The sequence below is a fragment of the Narcine bancroftii genome, chromosome 3 (assembly GCF_036971445.1).
Source record: "Narcine bancroftii isolate sNarBan1 chromosome 3, sNarBan1.hap1, whole genome shotgun sequence".
NCBI classification, from domain to species: Eukaryota; Metazoa; Chordata; class Chondrichthyes; order Torpediniformes; family Narcinidae; genus Narcine; species Narcine bancroftii.
The window spans coordinates 230,903,167-230,917,084 of record NC_091471.1 but is presented as its reverse complement, the minus strand read 5'-3'; the positions used below and the strand labels follow the sequence as shown (position 1 = coordinate 230,917,084).

General features: G+C 47.0%; 1 protein-coding gene across 1 annotated transcript in view; it reads left to right on the top strand.

Moving 5' to 3' along the window:
- Positions 1 to 13,918, top strand: part of LOC138756767 (glycine-rich extracellular protein 1-like) — a 97,838-nt gene that overhangs the window by 68,817 nt on the left and 15,103 nt on the right. The window contains exons 6-7 of the mRNA XM_069923152.1: positions 1,566 to 1,676; positions 13,185 to 13,295. Coding sequence (XP_069779253.1) covers positions 1,566 to 1,676; positions 13,185 to 13,295 — 222 coding nt within the window. The remainder of the gene's footprint in view (positions 1 to 1,565; positions 1,677 to 13,184; positions 13,296 to 13,918) is intronic.

The following is a 13,918-nucleotide window of genomic DNA, read 5'->3' as shown; positions in this document are numbered from 1 at the left end:
TTCCGGGCCTGAGCACCTCATCTCACTGTGATGTAGTGGTTGTAGGTTAATGAGGTTTAAATGTCTGGAATTGGCTTTGTGTTTGCTGCAAATATTTTAAATTTAAATTTAATTAAACAATCCAACTTTGGGGTGTTTGAGATGAGATTTCGAACTGTCGAGCTGTAGGATGCGTGTTCTCCAATCTGCATGGCGATGGCAGTGGAACCTAATCATTGATCTCGTCTCCTCCTCAGGTCTCCGACCCTACAGAAACCAAAACAGACTCAGAACAGGTTTTAAATTATATTGCAGCTCATTCTCCCCCGTCCCATCACACACTCCTGGGTGGGACACAGAGTGAAGCCCCCTCTCCCCCATACCGTCACACACTTCCGGGATGGGACACAGTGTGGAGCTCCCTCCCTCCCACACCCCCCCCCCCCCCACAGGCACCACCCCCATGGACAATTTCCCCCATGGACAATTTCCCCCATGGCTCCCTCTCTGTGGGAGGTAGAGGAAGGGGGTAGAGTAAGGGTGGAGGGTGGGACTAAGGAAGGTAACGAGGGTGGGAAGAGGGACGAAGGGAAAGAACTGGTATCTGGAGAACGAGAAAGTGCTCTGTGTGAGTGAGTGAGTGTGAGATTGTGTGTGTGTGAGTGTATGTATGAGAGTGAGTGTGTGAGAGTATGTGTGTGATATATAGTGTGAGTGTGAAAGTGTGTGAGAGAGAGTGTGTGTGTGTGTGAGCGTGAATGAGAGTGAGTTTGTGTGAGTGAGAGAGTGGGTGAGAGTATGTGTTTCTGAGAGTTTGTGTGTGAATGTGTGAGAGTGTGAATGAGAGAGTGTGTGTGAGAGAGTGTGTGAATGTGTATGTGCACGAGTGTTTGTGTGAGTGTGTAAGAGAGTGTGTGCGAGTACTTGTGTGTAAGAGTGAGTGTGAAAGTGTGTTTGTGTGTGTGAGTGTGTGTATGTGTGTGAAAGAGAATTTGTGTGTTTGAGATTGTGAGTGTTTGTTTGATGTGTGTGTGTGAGTGTGTATGTGTGAGAGAGAATGGGAGTGTTTTTGTGTGTGAGAGTCTGTGTGAGATTGTGAGAGTGCTTGTGAGAGATAGTGTGTGAGAATCTGTGAGTGTGTGTGTGTGGGAGAAAATGTGTGAGAGTGTGTGAGAGAGTGTGTGTGTGTGTGGGAGAAAATGTGTGAGAGAGTGTGTGAGAGAAATAGTGTGTGTGTGTGTGAGATTGTGAGAGAGTGTGATGTGTGTGTGTGAGAGCATGAGAAAGTGTGAGTGTGTGTGTTAGAGTGTGAGTGTGTGATAGTGTGAGAGAGAGAGTGAGTGTCTGTGAGAATGTGTGTGTGAGAAGAGTGTGAGTGTGTGAGAGTGTGAGAGTGAGTGTATGTGTGAGAGTGTGCATGTGAGTGTGTGTGAATATGTGTGTGTGAGTGTGATTGTGTGTGAAGGTGTGAGTGAGTGATAGTGTGAGTTTGTGTGTGTTTGTGTTTGGGGGGTGAGAACTCTCTCCTCATTTCCCCCCTCTGCCCTCTGAATTGTCCTCATCCCCTCCCTCTCTCCCATCCACAGGATTTGGTAATGGTGGGGTTTGGGTCCCCGGTCCAGTGCGGTCAGCCTACGGCAAGGAACTGCGTCCCGGGCCAGTGGTGGTCAACGGCTACAGACCCAGGATGGGCAACGGTGAGCTCCCTCGTTCCCCTGCACCACAAACCATGTTGGGCCTGGCCCGGGGGTATCTCCTGCCCTGAACTCTGATCTCTGACCCCAACCACGACCTCTAAAGTACAACCCCCAACCCTACCCCTGAAAGTTAACCAAACCCTTGAGCCCAGCCGCAGACACACTGGGTCTGAACCCCAAGCCCAACAGAAAAGCCTCAAGCCCGACCATCAGTAACAACCCAACCCCAGATCGGAGCATAATCTCCCAAACCTTGGACACCAAACTCAAGCCCAATCTTCGATTCTGATCATCGTCCCAACAGAACACCAAACACAACCTCAGCACAATCTCCTGAACGGAACTCCTAAATCAGATCCCGAATCCCCAAAACTTTCCCCCTTCCCACTCCCCAAATACCAACCCCTGACCAACCATCCAGACAAGTCAGGTCCCACGAGAGACTCATCCAGAAAGTCACGAGTCACGTGATCGGGGAAACCTTGGCCAAATCATTGGCTTGTAGGACGAAAGCAGAGAGTAGCGGTGGAAGGAAAGTTTTCTGCCTAGAGGTCGGTGACTAGTGGGGGGGGCCACAGGGATCTGTTCTGGGAACCCCTGCTCTCTGTGATTTTTATAAATGACCTGGGTGAAAAGGCGGATGGATGGGTCGGTGAGTTTCTGGATGACATGAAGGTTGGAGGAGGGTGTGGATGGAGCTGAAAGTTGTTGAAGGTTACAAGAGGGTATCGACAGGAGGCGGAGTTGGGCAGGAAAGTGGCAGATGGATTCAATCCAGACAAGTGTGAGGTGATGGATTTTGGACAAACCAGGAGGCTGAGTTCAGGGTTCATGCTTGGTTACTTCAGAGTGTGGATCATCAGTGGGACCTTGGGGACCAGATCCCTAAATCCCTCAAGGTCGCCGTGCAAGTTGATAGAATCGTTAAGAAGGCCTGTGGAAAGCTGGGATTCATTAAGATGGAGTATTGGATTCAGGAGTCGAGAGGTCACGTTACCACTCTACAAATCTCTGGTAAGCCCCTACTTGAAGAATTGTGTTCAGTTTTGGTCACCTCAATACAGGAAGGATGTGGAAGCTGAGGAGAGGGAGCAGAGGAGATTCACCAGGACGTAGCCTGGATCGGGAAACAAGTTTTATGGGGCAAGGTTTGCAGAGCTGGGACTTTTCTCTTTGGATCGTGGAAGGATGAGAGGAGACTTGATAGAGGTCGACAAGATTCTGAGAGGCATCGATAGAGTGGACGGTCAGAGCCTGTTTCCTAGGGTGGGATCAGCAAACACCAGAGGACATGTGCACAAAGTGGAGGGAGGAAGGTTTAAGGGAGATGTCAGGAGTAAATTTATTACACAGAGAGTTGTAGGGGCCTGGAATGCCTTGTCCAGGATGGTGGTGGAGGCTGGAACATTGGGGGCATTTGAGAGACTCTAAGACAGACACACGGATGGAAGAAAAATAGAGGGTTATGGGGTAGGAAGGGAAGGGTGAGATTGTGGAGCAGATTTATATGGCTGGCACAACATCGAGGGCCGAAGGGCCTGGACTCCGATAGAATATTTGATGATCCTTGAGGGAGGCGGAATGGAGAGGGGTGAAGGAAGTGAGGGAGGGGAAGATGAGGTAGGAGGGGGTGAGGTGGAAGTGGAGAGAGTGGGACAGAGGGAGGGAGAGGCATGGAAAGGATGGGGATGGAGTGAAAGGGGAGGAAGTAAGAGGGTGAAAGTGAAGGATGGGGAGGAGGGAACTCCAGTGATCCCCCCCCTCCACCTCGTGTCTGGTCAGGAATGGTTGATTATTCAACATATTGAAGTTCGCCATTGCCCCAGGTATGCATCTGCTTACAATGTTCCGGATCCCAGCAACCTCCCGCACCCCTGGGAAACTCCGACCTGTGGGTTGGCGGGAGTGGAAGAGGAGCATTCGAGGTCTCTCTCAATGTCATGTACTGAGAGAGGTTGGGAAGAGATCGCGCATAAGGTCACTGTAGGGGGTGGGGGGGGGGGCATGAGAACTCCCTCCTCCAACCTGCAGACGGAACTGCCGAAACAGATGGTGGTCAACGGCTGTGGTCCCGGGATGGGCAATGGTGAGCTGCCTCATTCCCCTGCACCGCGAACCACATCGGGATTGGACCAGGGATGGGGGTTGGGGTATCTCCTGCTCTGATCTCTGACCCCTAACCCCAACCACGAGCCTCTGAACCTGAACCCCCAGCCCAACCCAAGACCTTAAGACCATCAGGCACAGGAGCAGAAATAGCCCATTCAGCCCATCCAGTTTTCCCCACTATTTAATCATGAGCTGATCCATTCAGCCCCACTGCCTGCCCTTCTCCCCATAACCTTTGATGCCCTGACTCATCAAGAACCTGTCAATCTCTATCTTAAATACCCCAATGTCCCAGCCTCCACAACCACCAATGGCCACAAATTCCACAGATTCACCATCCTCTGGCTAAAGAAATTCTTCCGTATCTCTGTTCTCAGTGGACACCCTTCAATTCTGAGGTTGTGCCCTCTTGTCCCGGACTCTCCCACCGTAGGGAAACAACTTTTCTACATCTACTCTGCGCCTTTCAATGTTCAAAATGTTTCAATGAGATTCTCCACCCTCATCCCCCTCAATTCCAACTAGTACAGGCCTAGAGCCATCAAACACTCCACGTATGATAACCCTTTAATTCCCGGAATCATCCTTGTGAATCTCCTCTGAACCCTCTCCAACGCCAGCACATCCTTTCTTCCATGAGGAGCCCAGAACTGTCCTCCATTCTCCAGGTGAGGCCCCACTGGACCCATATAAACTCTCGACATCACATCCCTGCTCCTATATTCTATTCCTCTCTAAATGAATGCCAACATTGCATTTTCCTTCTTCTTTCCCCGACTCCCCCTACAAGTTTACCTTCAGACTCTCCTACAAGAGGACTCCGAGGTCCCTTTGCGTCCGGGGATTTTCAGTTCTCTCCCCATTTAGAAAATGGTCTGCCCAATTCCTTCTACCAGAGTGAGTTACGTACATTTTCCACTTCTCTTCCCAGTCTCCTAATCCAAGTCCTTCTGATACATTACCTCCCCCACCCCCCCCCCCCCCCCACCTCGTGTATCCTTATCTTGTTACAACTCTTTTATACAAATGCCATACAACCATAGAACACTACAGGACAGAAACAGACCCTTCAGCCCTAGTCTGTGCCATTGCCCTACATAGTCCATTGACCTGCACCCAGTCCTTAGCCCTCCATACCCCTCTCATCCATGTACCTGTCCAAATTCTTCTTCAATATTAAAACTGAGGCCCCATTCACCACCTCAGCTCATTCCACACCCCCACCGCTCTATGTGTGAAGACGTTCCCCCTAAACTTCTCTCCTTTTACTCTTAACCTATGTCCTCTGGTTTGGATCTCACCTCCCCTCAGTGGGAAAAGCCAACCTACATTGACTCTGTCTGTCCCCCTCATCATTTTAAACACCTTGATCAAATCTCCCCTCATTCTTCTACGCTCCAGGAAATAAAGTCATCACTTATTTAACCTTTCCCTGTAACTCAGTTCCTGAAGTCCGGGGAACATCCTAATAAATCTTCTCTGCATCTCTTTATCTTATTGAGATTTTTCCTGTAGTTCAGTGACCAAAACTGCACACAAAACTCCAAATTTGGCCTCAACAATGTCTTGTACAACTTTACCATAATATCCCAACTCCTGTACTCAATACTTTGATTTATGAAGGCCAATGTGCCAAAAGCTCTCTTTATACCTGTGACACCACTTTGAGGGAATTATGTATCTGTATTCCCAGATCCCTCTGTTCTACTGCACTCCTCAGTACCCAACCATTCACTGTGATGTCTGACCTTGGTTCGTCCTCTCAAAATATAACTCCTCACACTTGTCTGCATTAAATTCCATCCCCTCTCATTCTTCTAAATCTCAGCGAGTTCAGTCCCAGACGATTCAATCTCTCATCATAGGCCAACCCTCTCATCTCTGGAACTGAGCTGGTGAACTTCCTCTGCACCACCTCTAAGTGAGGAGACCAGAACTGCCCGCAGTTCTCCAGATGTGGCCTCACCGGTAACTTGTACAGTTACAGCAGAACCTTCCTGCTCCTAAACTCAGTCCCTCCAGCAATGATGGGCCGATGTTCCATTGGCCTTCTCGACAGCCCGCTGCACCTGCAAACCGACCGTCTATGATGCACGCATGAACACACCCACATCCTTCCGCCCGGCAGCAATCACTCTCCGTTTAAATAATTTTCTGATCTTCCTTCCAAAGTGGATACTCTAACATTTGCCAGCATCCTACTCTGTCTGCCAGAAATTTGCCCACTCGCTGTACCTATCAATATCTCTCTACAGACTCTCTCTATCCTCTGCACAATTTGCTTTTCCACTCAATTCGGTGTCATCACCAAACATAGACACACTACAATCTGTCCCTACGTCCAGATCGTTAATGAACAGCGTGAACAGTTGCGGTCCCTGTTCCAACCCCCGCGGCACCCTGCTCACCACCGATTGCCAACCAAAAAGTCACTCTGTTGTCAACTCTCTGTTAACCGATCCTCTACCCATACTAATACATCTCCCCCAACTCCATACACCCTTATCTTCTGTACAAGTCTTTCATGCAGCCCCTCATCGAATACCTTCTGCAAATCCAGGTTAATAACGTTCATCTGCTCCCCTCTATCTCATTATAACCTCAAAGGAGTTGCAAGCTCCTGTTTAACTAATTTACTGGAGTTCTTTCCTGTACAGGAATGATATCAGTAAGATATAAATTTAAATGTTTAAATGTAGGTTGGCTTTTTCCCACCGAGGAGAGGTGAGATCCAAACCAGAGGACATGGGTTAAAGGTGAAAGGGGAGAGATTTAGGGGGAACTTCTTCACCCAGAGATCAGTGGGGGTGTGGAACATTATTACATACATAATTTTGAAATTACAGAGTCTCATATGATTGCCCAAATCTCCCCCCTCCCCCCAACAACTGCTAACATATAAAAAGAAGGGGCCTTCATTTTCATCTTCAGGAATTCAACTCTATTAGCCGAACTCTATTATTTAAACCTTTTCAGGGGAAGCTAATTCTATCCTTGAGCCAGTGGGATTCAAGTACAAACACATCATATTTCTTTTTGAGATTACAGTTCTCTTTTCCGGGGAGCACAAGTTTGCACTTCCGCGTCCCAGCTTTGGGAGGGGAGTCGGACTTCTGAGTAACAGCGATACATCTCCTGCCCCATGGACTGTGCTCGATACTGTGATTGAGAGAGTCAGTGGGTCAAGCAGTGGCCCTTTATCGGGCAAAGATATAGAATCATCTACTTTGATGAAGGGGGCTCAGGCCCGAAATGTCTCTCCACGTAAAAGTGTGCAGTTTGACCAGCTGAGCTTCTCAACCGCGGTGTCTACAGATTTTCACAATTTACTCCTTGATGTTTTGTCCCAATAACCACAAGATTGGTCGATAATTACAGTTCTGGTTTCCGTGGAAAATCCACTTCCATCATTTCTGTCAAAATTTCCGCCGTCAGTCCCCAAAGGACCTTTACTTTCATGTGTAAACAGGTTGAATGGTTAAAATCCAGTGGTTCTCAACCTTTTCCCTTTCCACTCACTTTAAGTAATCCCCCTGACGTCGGTGCTCTGTGGTTAGTAAGGAATTGCTTAAGGTGGGATGGGAAGGTTGAGAATCGCTGCCCTAGACCCAACTGTTACTGAAATATTTTGCTTGAGAAAAGTTAGGCACATAACGAGTCAATGAGGCACGATTAAAACAGTGGTTTTCAAACGTTTTCTTTCCATGCACATACTCCCACCTTAATAATCACAGAGCACTGATGGCATAGAGATTACTTAAAGTTGTGGTGCACTGAGGTAGCAGCGAGCAAGCACAAACTCGAAAGACTGTACAACAGGCTTTATTCCAGTAAAAGTCCAATTACCAGTGCAAGCCTTGGTGGCTCTCATGTGACTGGCTCAGGAGGGGCCGGCTCGGGTTTATATTCGGGTCGGCTGATTGACAGGTGGAGTCAGCCCTTAGGTGGTCTTTCTGCAGAGATCGCCCCCTGCAGGAGGCTGATGGTCATATCACCTATAACCTGAGTCCATAAGGTCAGATGTTAGGTTTTTTGCTGGGTAAGGGGTAGTTGGTGAACCAATCGCTACCCGCATTAATAAATGACGTCGTATAACCAGAGCACAGTTTTGACCAATATTGTCCTTGAACCCTTGTCCCCAAGTCTGCCACCCACCTTTCCCCTGGCTTTTTGCCCGCCTGATTCCAGGCTGTTGCCCTGTGATGGGAAATCCATCGTAGATATCACATTTACGTGGTCCCTTTTATGAAGAACAACCTCCACGTTGCTGCACTGCACTGGGGTCGCAGCACCAGGGTCGTGGCACCAGGGTTGCGGTGTCAGGATCATGGCTGGTCCCCATTGACCGCTTCAAAAAGGATCTTTACATCAATATTTCATTTTGGGGTTTTTTTCCCCATAAATATACATATCAAAATGTTCCATTTTCAAAATATATAGATAGAAATATAACTTGTTTCAAAACAGAACATAACAACCCCTTCCCTCCCCCAACCCCCTTCCCAGTATAAGTCCATACACCGTCAGGGACAAAACAGGAATGACTCCATTGGGAGCTCACTTATTTTTATAATAGTAGCACCTTTTTCATATTTTGGACCCTATATAATACAAATATTGTTGCTGTATTTTTATAAATACGTCATATGTGTTCTTTAGATTGTATTGTAGCCGCGCACTACTCAGAAGGAAGACACACTCACGAGTGTGGTCGGGTTAAGGTCTCGGATTTTATTGGGGCTCAGACCCGACTTTTATACGTGCCACGTTCCCACCGTTTGCTCCAATCCCTGCCGTAACGACCTGCATAACAAAAGCATGACAATCCCTTCTTCTCCGTGCACTGTCCCTGTCCGTTGGCTGTGCAGATGGGCCAGCGTCGTTTTGGGGATGCTGGCCCTTACGCTGCCCTGCTGTTCATCCACCGGTTTGCTTGCTGAGGCCAGTGCTGGATTTTAGGTGCGCTCACCGCCCGGAGTGCCAGTTTGATCACCGCCGCAGGGGGTCACCACAATATGTGATTTTTTTCCCCGTGGATCTCCACTGTTCACTTCTGTCTATCATCATGCTGTCCGTAGTGGGGAGTCAGATTTCCAGGTCATTGCAACAATTTTTTTTGCCATAGCTAAAGCTATTTTACCAGATGAAATTTGGAATTTACTTAGTTTGTTATTTATTGCAATAAAATTGCACAAAAGACAAAGCTCTGGGTCATATTCAAAGCCCACCCCTGTTATCCTTGTTTGTATTTCAGTACCATCCTGCCAGAAAGGCCTCACCTTCACAAATGACCACATGGTGTGTACAAACATTCCTATTCTGTCTCTCAACCAAAACATATCTCCAATATTTCCAGTTTTGATTCATGTGATTTCTGTGGCGTGAGGTATAGAAAATTATATTGTACTAATCTGTATCTTGCATTTATAATTGACTTCATACTATCCAAACACCAATCAGACCAGCATCTTTCCATAATTGCAACTCCCATCTCTCTCTCGATCTCTGTAAACCTGGTTTCGCGTTTTCATTTTGGAGAGCAAAGTACATTTTTGATATAAATTTAGGTATGTTCCCCACCAATTTCAGGTGGGGAAAGTTCGGTCCCCATCTTTCTCTTAAGAATGATCTTAACTGGAGAAAGCAAAAGAGTGTCCCATTAGCTGCTCCCTTCTTATCTCTTAATTGTTCAGAAGCCATGAGAGATCCTTCCTCATAACAGTCAGCAACATATCTTGGTTCTTTCTCATACCATGAATTCAATATTTTGTTACCCAGGTTCATAGGCAGTTATACATTTTTAAATGCTGGTGTCCTCAGCGATATACCTGCTTTTTCCTCATACATTCATTTATTTCTTGCCATATTCTAAACCTGTATTAATATAGGGTTATACAGTTTTTTTGTTATTGACAGCATTCACTTATAAATAAAGTCCTTCATTGTCTCCTCTACTGAATTCAGTTCCATTCAAATCCATGAGGGGGGGACTGTTTTCTACAAGGAAAGATATAGAAATCTTGCTTGTGCTGATAGATAATACTTCTTAAAACCTGGGAGTGTCAGTCTTCCTAATTTATAATCCCATGTTAACTTCCCCAGTGCAATTCCTGGTACTTTGTAATTCCATAGGAATGCTATTACACTATTATAATTTACAGAAATATTTAGTTAGTGCAACAGGCAATGATTGGAAGATATTCTGTAGTCTTGGCATTACCTTCATTTTGATACAATTTACCCTTCCCGCTAATGTCATCGGCAGATCTTTCCTTTTCTGTAGATATTTTTTTCTAGTAGAGGGGCATAATATAACTTTATATAAATTCTTTAAATTATTATCTGTCATTATTCCCACTCTTAAAAAAAGATCTTCATTGAAGATAGCAGGAGGAAGTTCGATTTGACAAATTGTATCTATTTTTTAGCTGTTCAAATGTCATAAATGGTCCTTGTTGATAACAATCCCCAATACACCTGATCCCGTTATGGTGCCATGATTTTATTTCCTAACATCATTGAAATGAACTCATGCCTATGGGAGGGGTTTTTGAAAAAGACCCCACTTTTAGACCTGGACATTTATTAATTTGTTGTTCTGTCCAAATTATGTGTTTTAGAATGGGTTTTTTTGTCTTTCTGGGCAATAATTTAATATTCTATTTGTAAATGAAATCTTCTGCCATCTTCTCACCCGCCACATGTCGGCCAATCAGGAATGTCCCCTCCTTCAAAAAAAGATGCTATAGATTTCGATTGGGCAGCCAAATAATATTTTTTTTTTAAATTGGTTCATCGCAGTCCATCCATTGAATAATCCCGCATACGTTTTTGCATGGAGACTGTTGGCATTTTAGAATTCCATATAAATTGTCTGACGCGCTTGTTAAGTGCTTTAAAAAAACCTTGTTGGTATAAGAATGGGCGAGGATTGAAAGAAATATTGCACTCTTGGCTTAACTTTGATCTGAATACAACTGACCTGCCCATCAGAGTAATGGGCAAGCTTCTCCATCCACATAAATCCTCCTCAATCTTTCCCAGCAAAGGGAGGTCATCCATAGGTTATTGTCTGCCCTTATCCCTAAATACTTAATACCCCCTGTGGCCAATCAAATTTACAACTGTCTCTCATCTCCTATTGGCTTTTATCAAAGTTTATTTTAGACTCAGAAACCTTACCATGATCTTCCAGGATATCTTGCAACATAGCCAGAGATTCGGTCGGATTTGTCAAATGCGTCGTCAGCCAATAAATCTTTCCTGTTTATTTTGAACCCCCTTAGATTTGGATCCTGTCGAACAAGTTCTGCTAGTGGCTAAAATAAATAGAACTGGAAATCTCAGGTCAGACGGACAAGGGAGAGGCTGTGGATGTCATGTATTTAGATTTTCAAAAGGCCTTCGATAAGGTGCTGCACAAGTTGCTGTTTAATAAGATGAGAGCCTGTGGAATTACAGGAAGGATATTAGATTGGGTGGAGCATTGGCTGATAGGCAGGAAGGGTGGGAATAAAGGGATCCTGTTCTGGTCAGTTGCTGTTAACTAGTGGTGTTCCACAGGGGTCGATGTTGGGGCTGCTTCTTTTTACAATGGATACCGATGATTTAGATTATGAACTGAGCAGTTGTGTGGCGAAGTTTGCAGATGACACCAAGAGGGGTGTGGAGGAAGAACTGTTGAAGAAACTGAGAGAGACTTGGACAGCTTAGGAGAGTGGGCAAAGAGCTGGCCAATGAGATACAATGTGGAAAATGTGCGGTTGGACATTCTGGATGAGGAAATAAACAGGCAGATTATTATTTGGATGGGGAGAAAATTCAAACTTGGGATGGGTAGAGGGACTTGGGGGTCCTTGTGCAGGATAACCACCAGGTTGGATCAGCAGTAAAGAAAGCGAATGCTATGTGGGCATTCATTTCAAGGGGAATAGTATAGAAGGGTAAAGAGGTGTTGATGAGGCTCTATGGGGCACTGGGGAGACCTCATTCGGAGAACTGGGTGCAGTTTTGGGCTCCTTATCTTAGAAGGGAGGTAATGATGTTGGAGAGATTCCAGAGAAGATTTACCAGGATGATTCCTGGAATGCAAGGGCTAACATACAAGGAACATTTATCTGCTCATGGACTGTATTCATTGGAGTCAAGAAGAACAAGAGGGGATCTCAGAGAAATGTTTTGAAGGCTGAAAGGATTGGACAGAGTTCATGTGAATAAGATGAACGCAGGACTAGAGGGCATGGTCTTAGAATGAGAAGGGACCCGTTTAAAACAGAGATGAGGAGAAATTTCTTTAGCCGGAGGGTCATGGATTTGTGGAATTCATTGCCACATCGGATCATTGGGGGAGATTGATTGGAATCTAATGAGTTAAGGGATCGATGGATATGGGGAAAAGGCTGGAACTTGGAACTAGATGTGAGACCACTTTAGCACAGCAGACTTGATGGACTGAATGGTCTACTGCTGCTCCTTGATCTTGTGATGTTATGAAGAGGAATTTGGATGGGTACATGGGTGAGGGGAATGGAGGGCTATGGACTGGGAGGAGTCAGTGGGACTCGGGCAGATTTCAGATTTATTGTCAGAGAACATACCTGACATCACATCCAACCCTGAGGTTCCTTTTCCCCTGTGGGTCTGGCAGAATCACCACTAATTGGCAGTGCAAAAAATAAACTACACAGCGTAAACGTGTAAACAAATAAAGAAATGTGAGCAAATTGTGCAATACAAAGAGAAAATTCAATAAAGTGCACAAGTCAAACGAGTCCCTCATTGAGTTTATCGGTGAAGACTCTGGTGGTGGAGGGGTAGCAGCTGTTTCTGAACCTGGTGGGATGAGTCTTGTGGCCCCTACACCTCTCTCCTGATGGCAGCAGTGAGAACAGAGCGTGCACCAGGTGGTGTGGGTCTTTGATAATGGCTGCTGCCCTCCGACGGTAGTGTTCCCCGTAGGTGTTCTCGACGATGGGGAGGGTTTTGCCCATGATGCCCTGGGCTGTGTCCACAACCTTTTGCAGGGCTCTGTGCTTGGGGGTATTGGTGTCCCCATCCTAGACCATGACGCACACTCTCCACCGCCCATCAGTAGAAATTTGCCGGGGTTTCTGATGCTGTACAGAACCTCCGCAAACTCCTGAGGAAGTCGAGGCACTGATGTGCTTTCTTCATGATTCCACTAGAGTGTTGGTTCCAGGAAGGGTTCTCCCTGGGAATCTCTGTCCCATGGGTCGGTGGGACTGGAAGAGGAACATTCAGGTGGTCCCTCGATATCATGTACTGAGTCATGGGGAAGAGAGCACATATCAGGGTTGCTGTGGGGGAGTGGGGGGTGAGAACTCCTTCCTCGCCTCTCCACTCCACCCTCCTCACTTACTCCCTTTCTCCCATCCACAGGATTTGGGAATGGCAGGGTTCTGGTACCTGGTCCAGAGCAGTCGGCCTACGGCAAAGAACTGCATCCCGGGCCAGTGGTGGCCAACGGCTACGGTCCCAGGATAGGCAACGGTGAGCTCCCTCCACTCCGAACCATGTCGGGACTGGCCCATGGGGATTGGTGGAAGGGGGAGGGGTGGGAGGTATCGACTGGGGGATGGAGGGACTGTGAAGGAGGGATGGGGTGGAGGTGGAAGGAGGGATAGAAGGGAGGAAGGGAAGGAGGGATGGAGGGGAGGGAGGGATTGATGGGGATGGAGAGAGGGATAGCAGGATGGAGGAAGATGGAGGGAGAGGGAGGAGCAGTGAGGATAGGCAAGAGAAATGGAGGGAGGTGGAGGTGGAAGGATGGAGAGGTTGGGAGAATCGATGGAGTGAGGGTCGAGGGGGAGGGAGGGTGTAGGTGGAGAGAGGGCACGTAATGGATGGTGAGGGGAGGTAGAGGGATGGAGGTTTGGAAATGGAGGGATTGAAGGAGAGGGTCAGAGGGGGAGGGAATGAGAAAGAGGGACACAGAAGATAGGAGAGGGAGGAAGAGGGATGAGTGGAGGTGGAAGGATGGAGGGGCAGGGGAATCTATGGTTGGAGGGATGGAGGGAGGGTCAGGGGAGGGAGGGAGCCCCACTGCCCCCATCTCCACCCTCTCTGATCCCCTTGCCCCCTAAATCAGGCTGTAATCGGATGTCCTGGTGGAG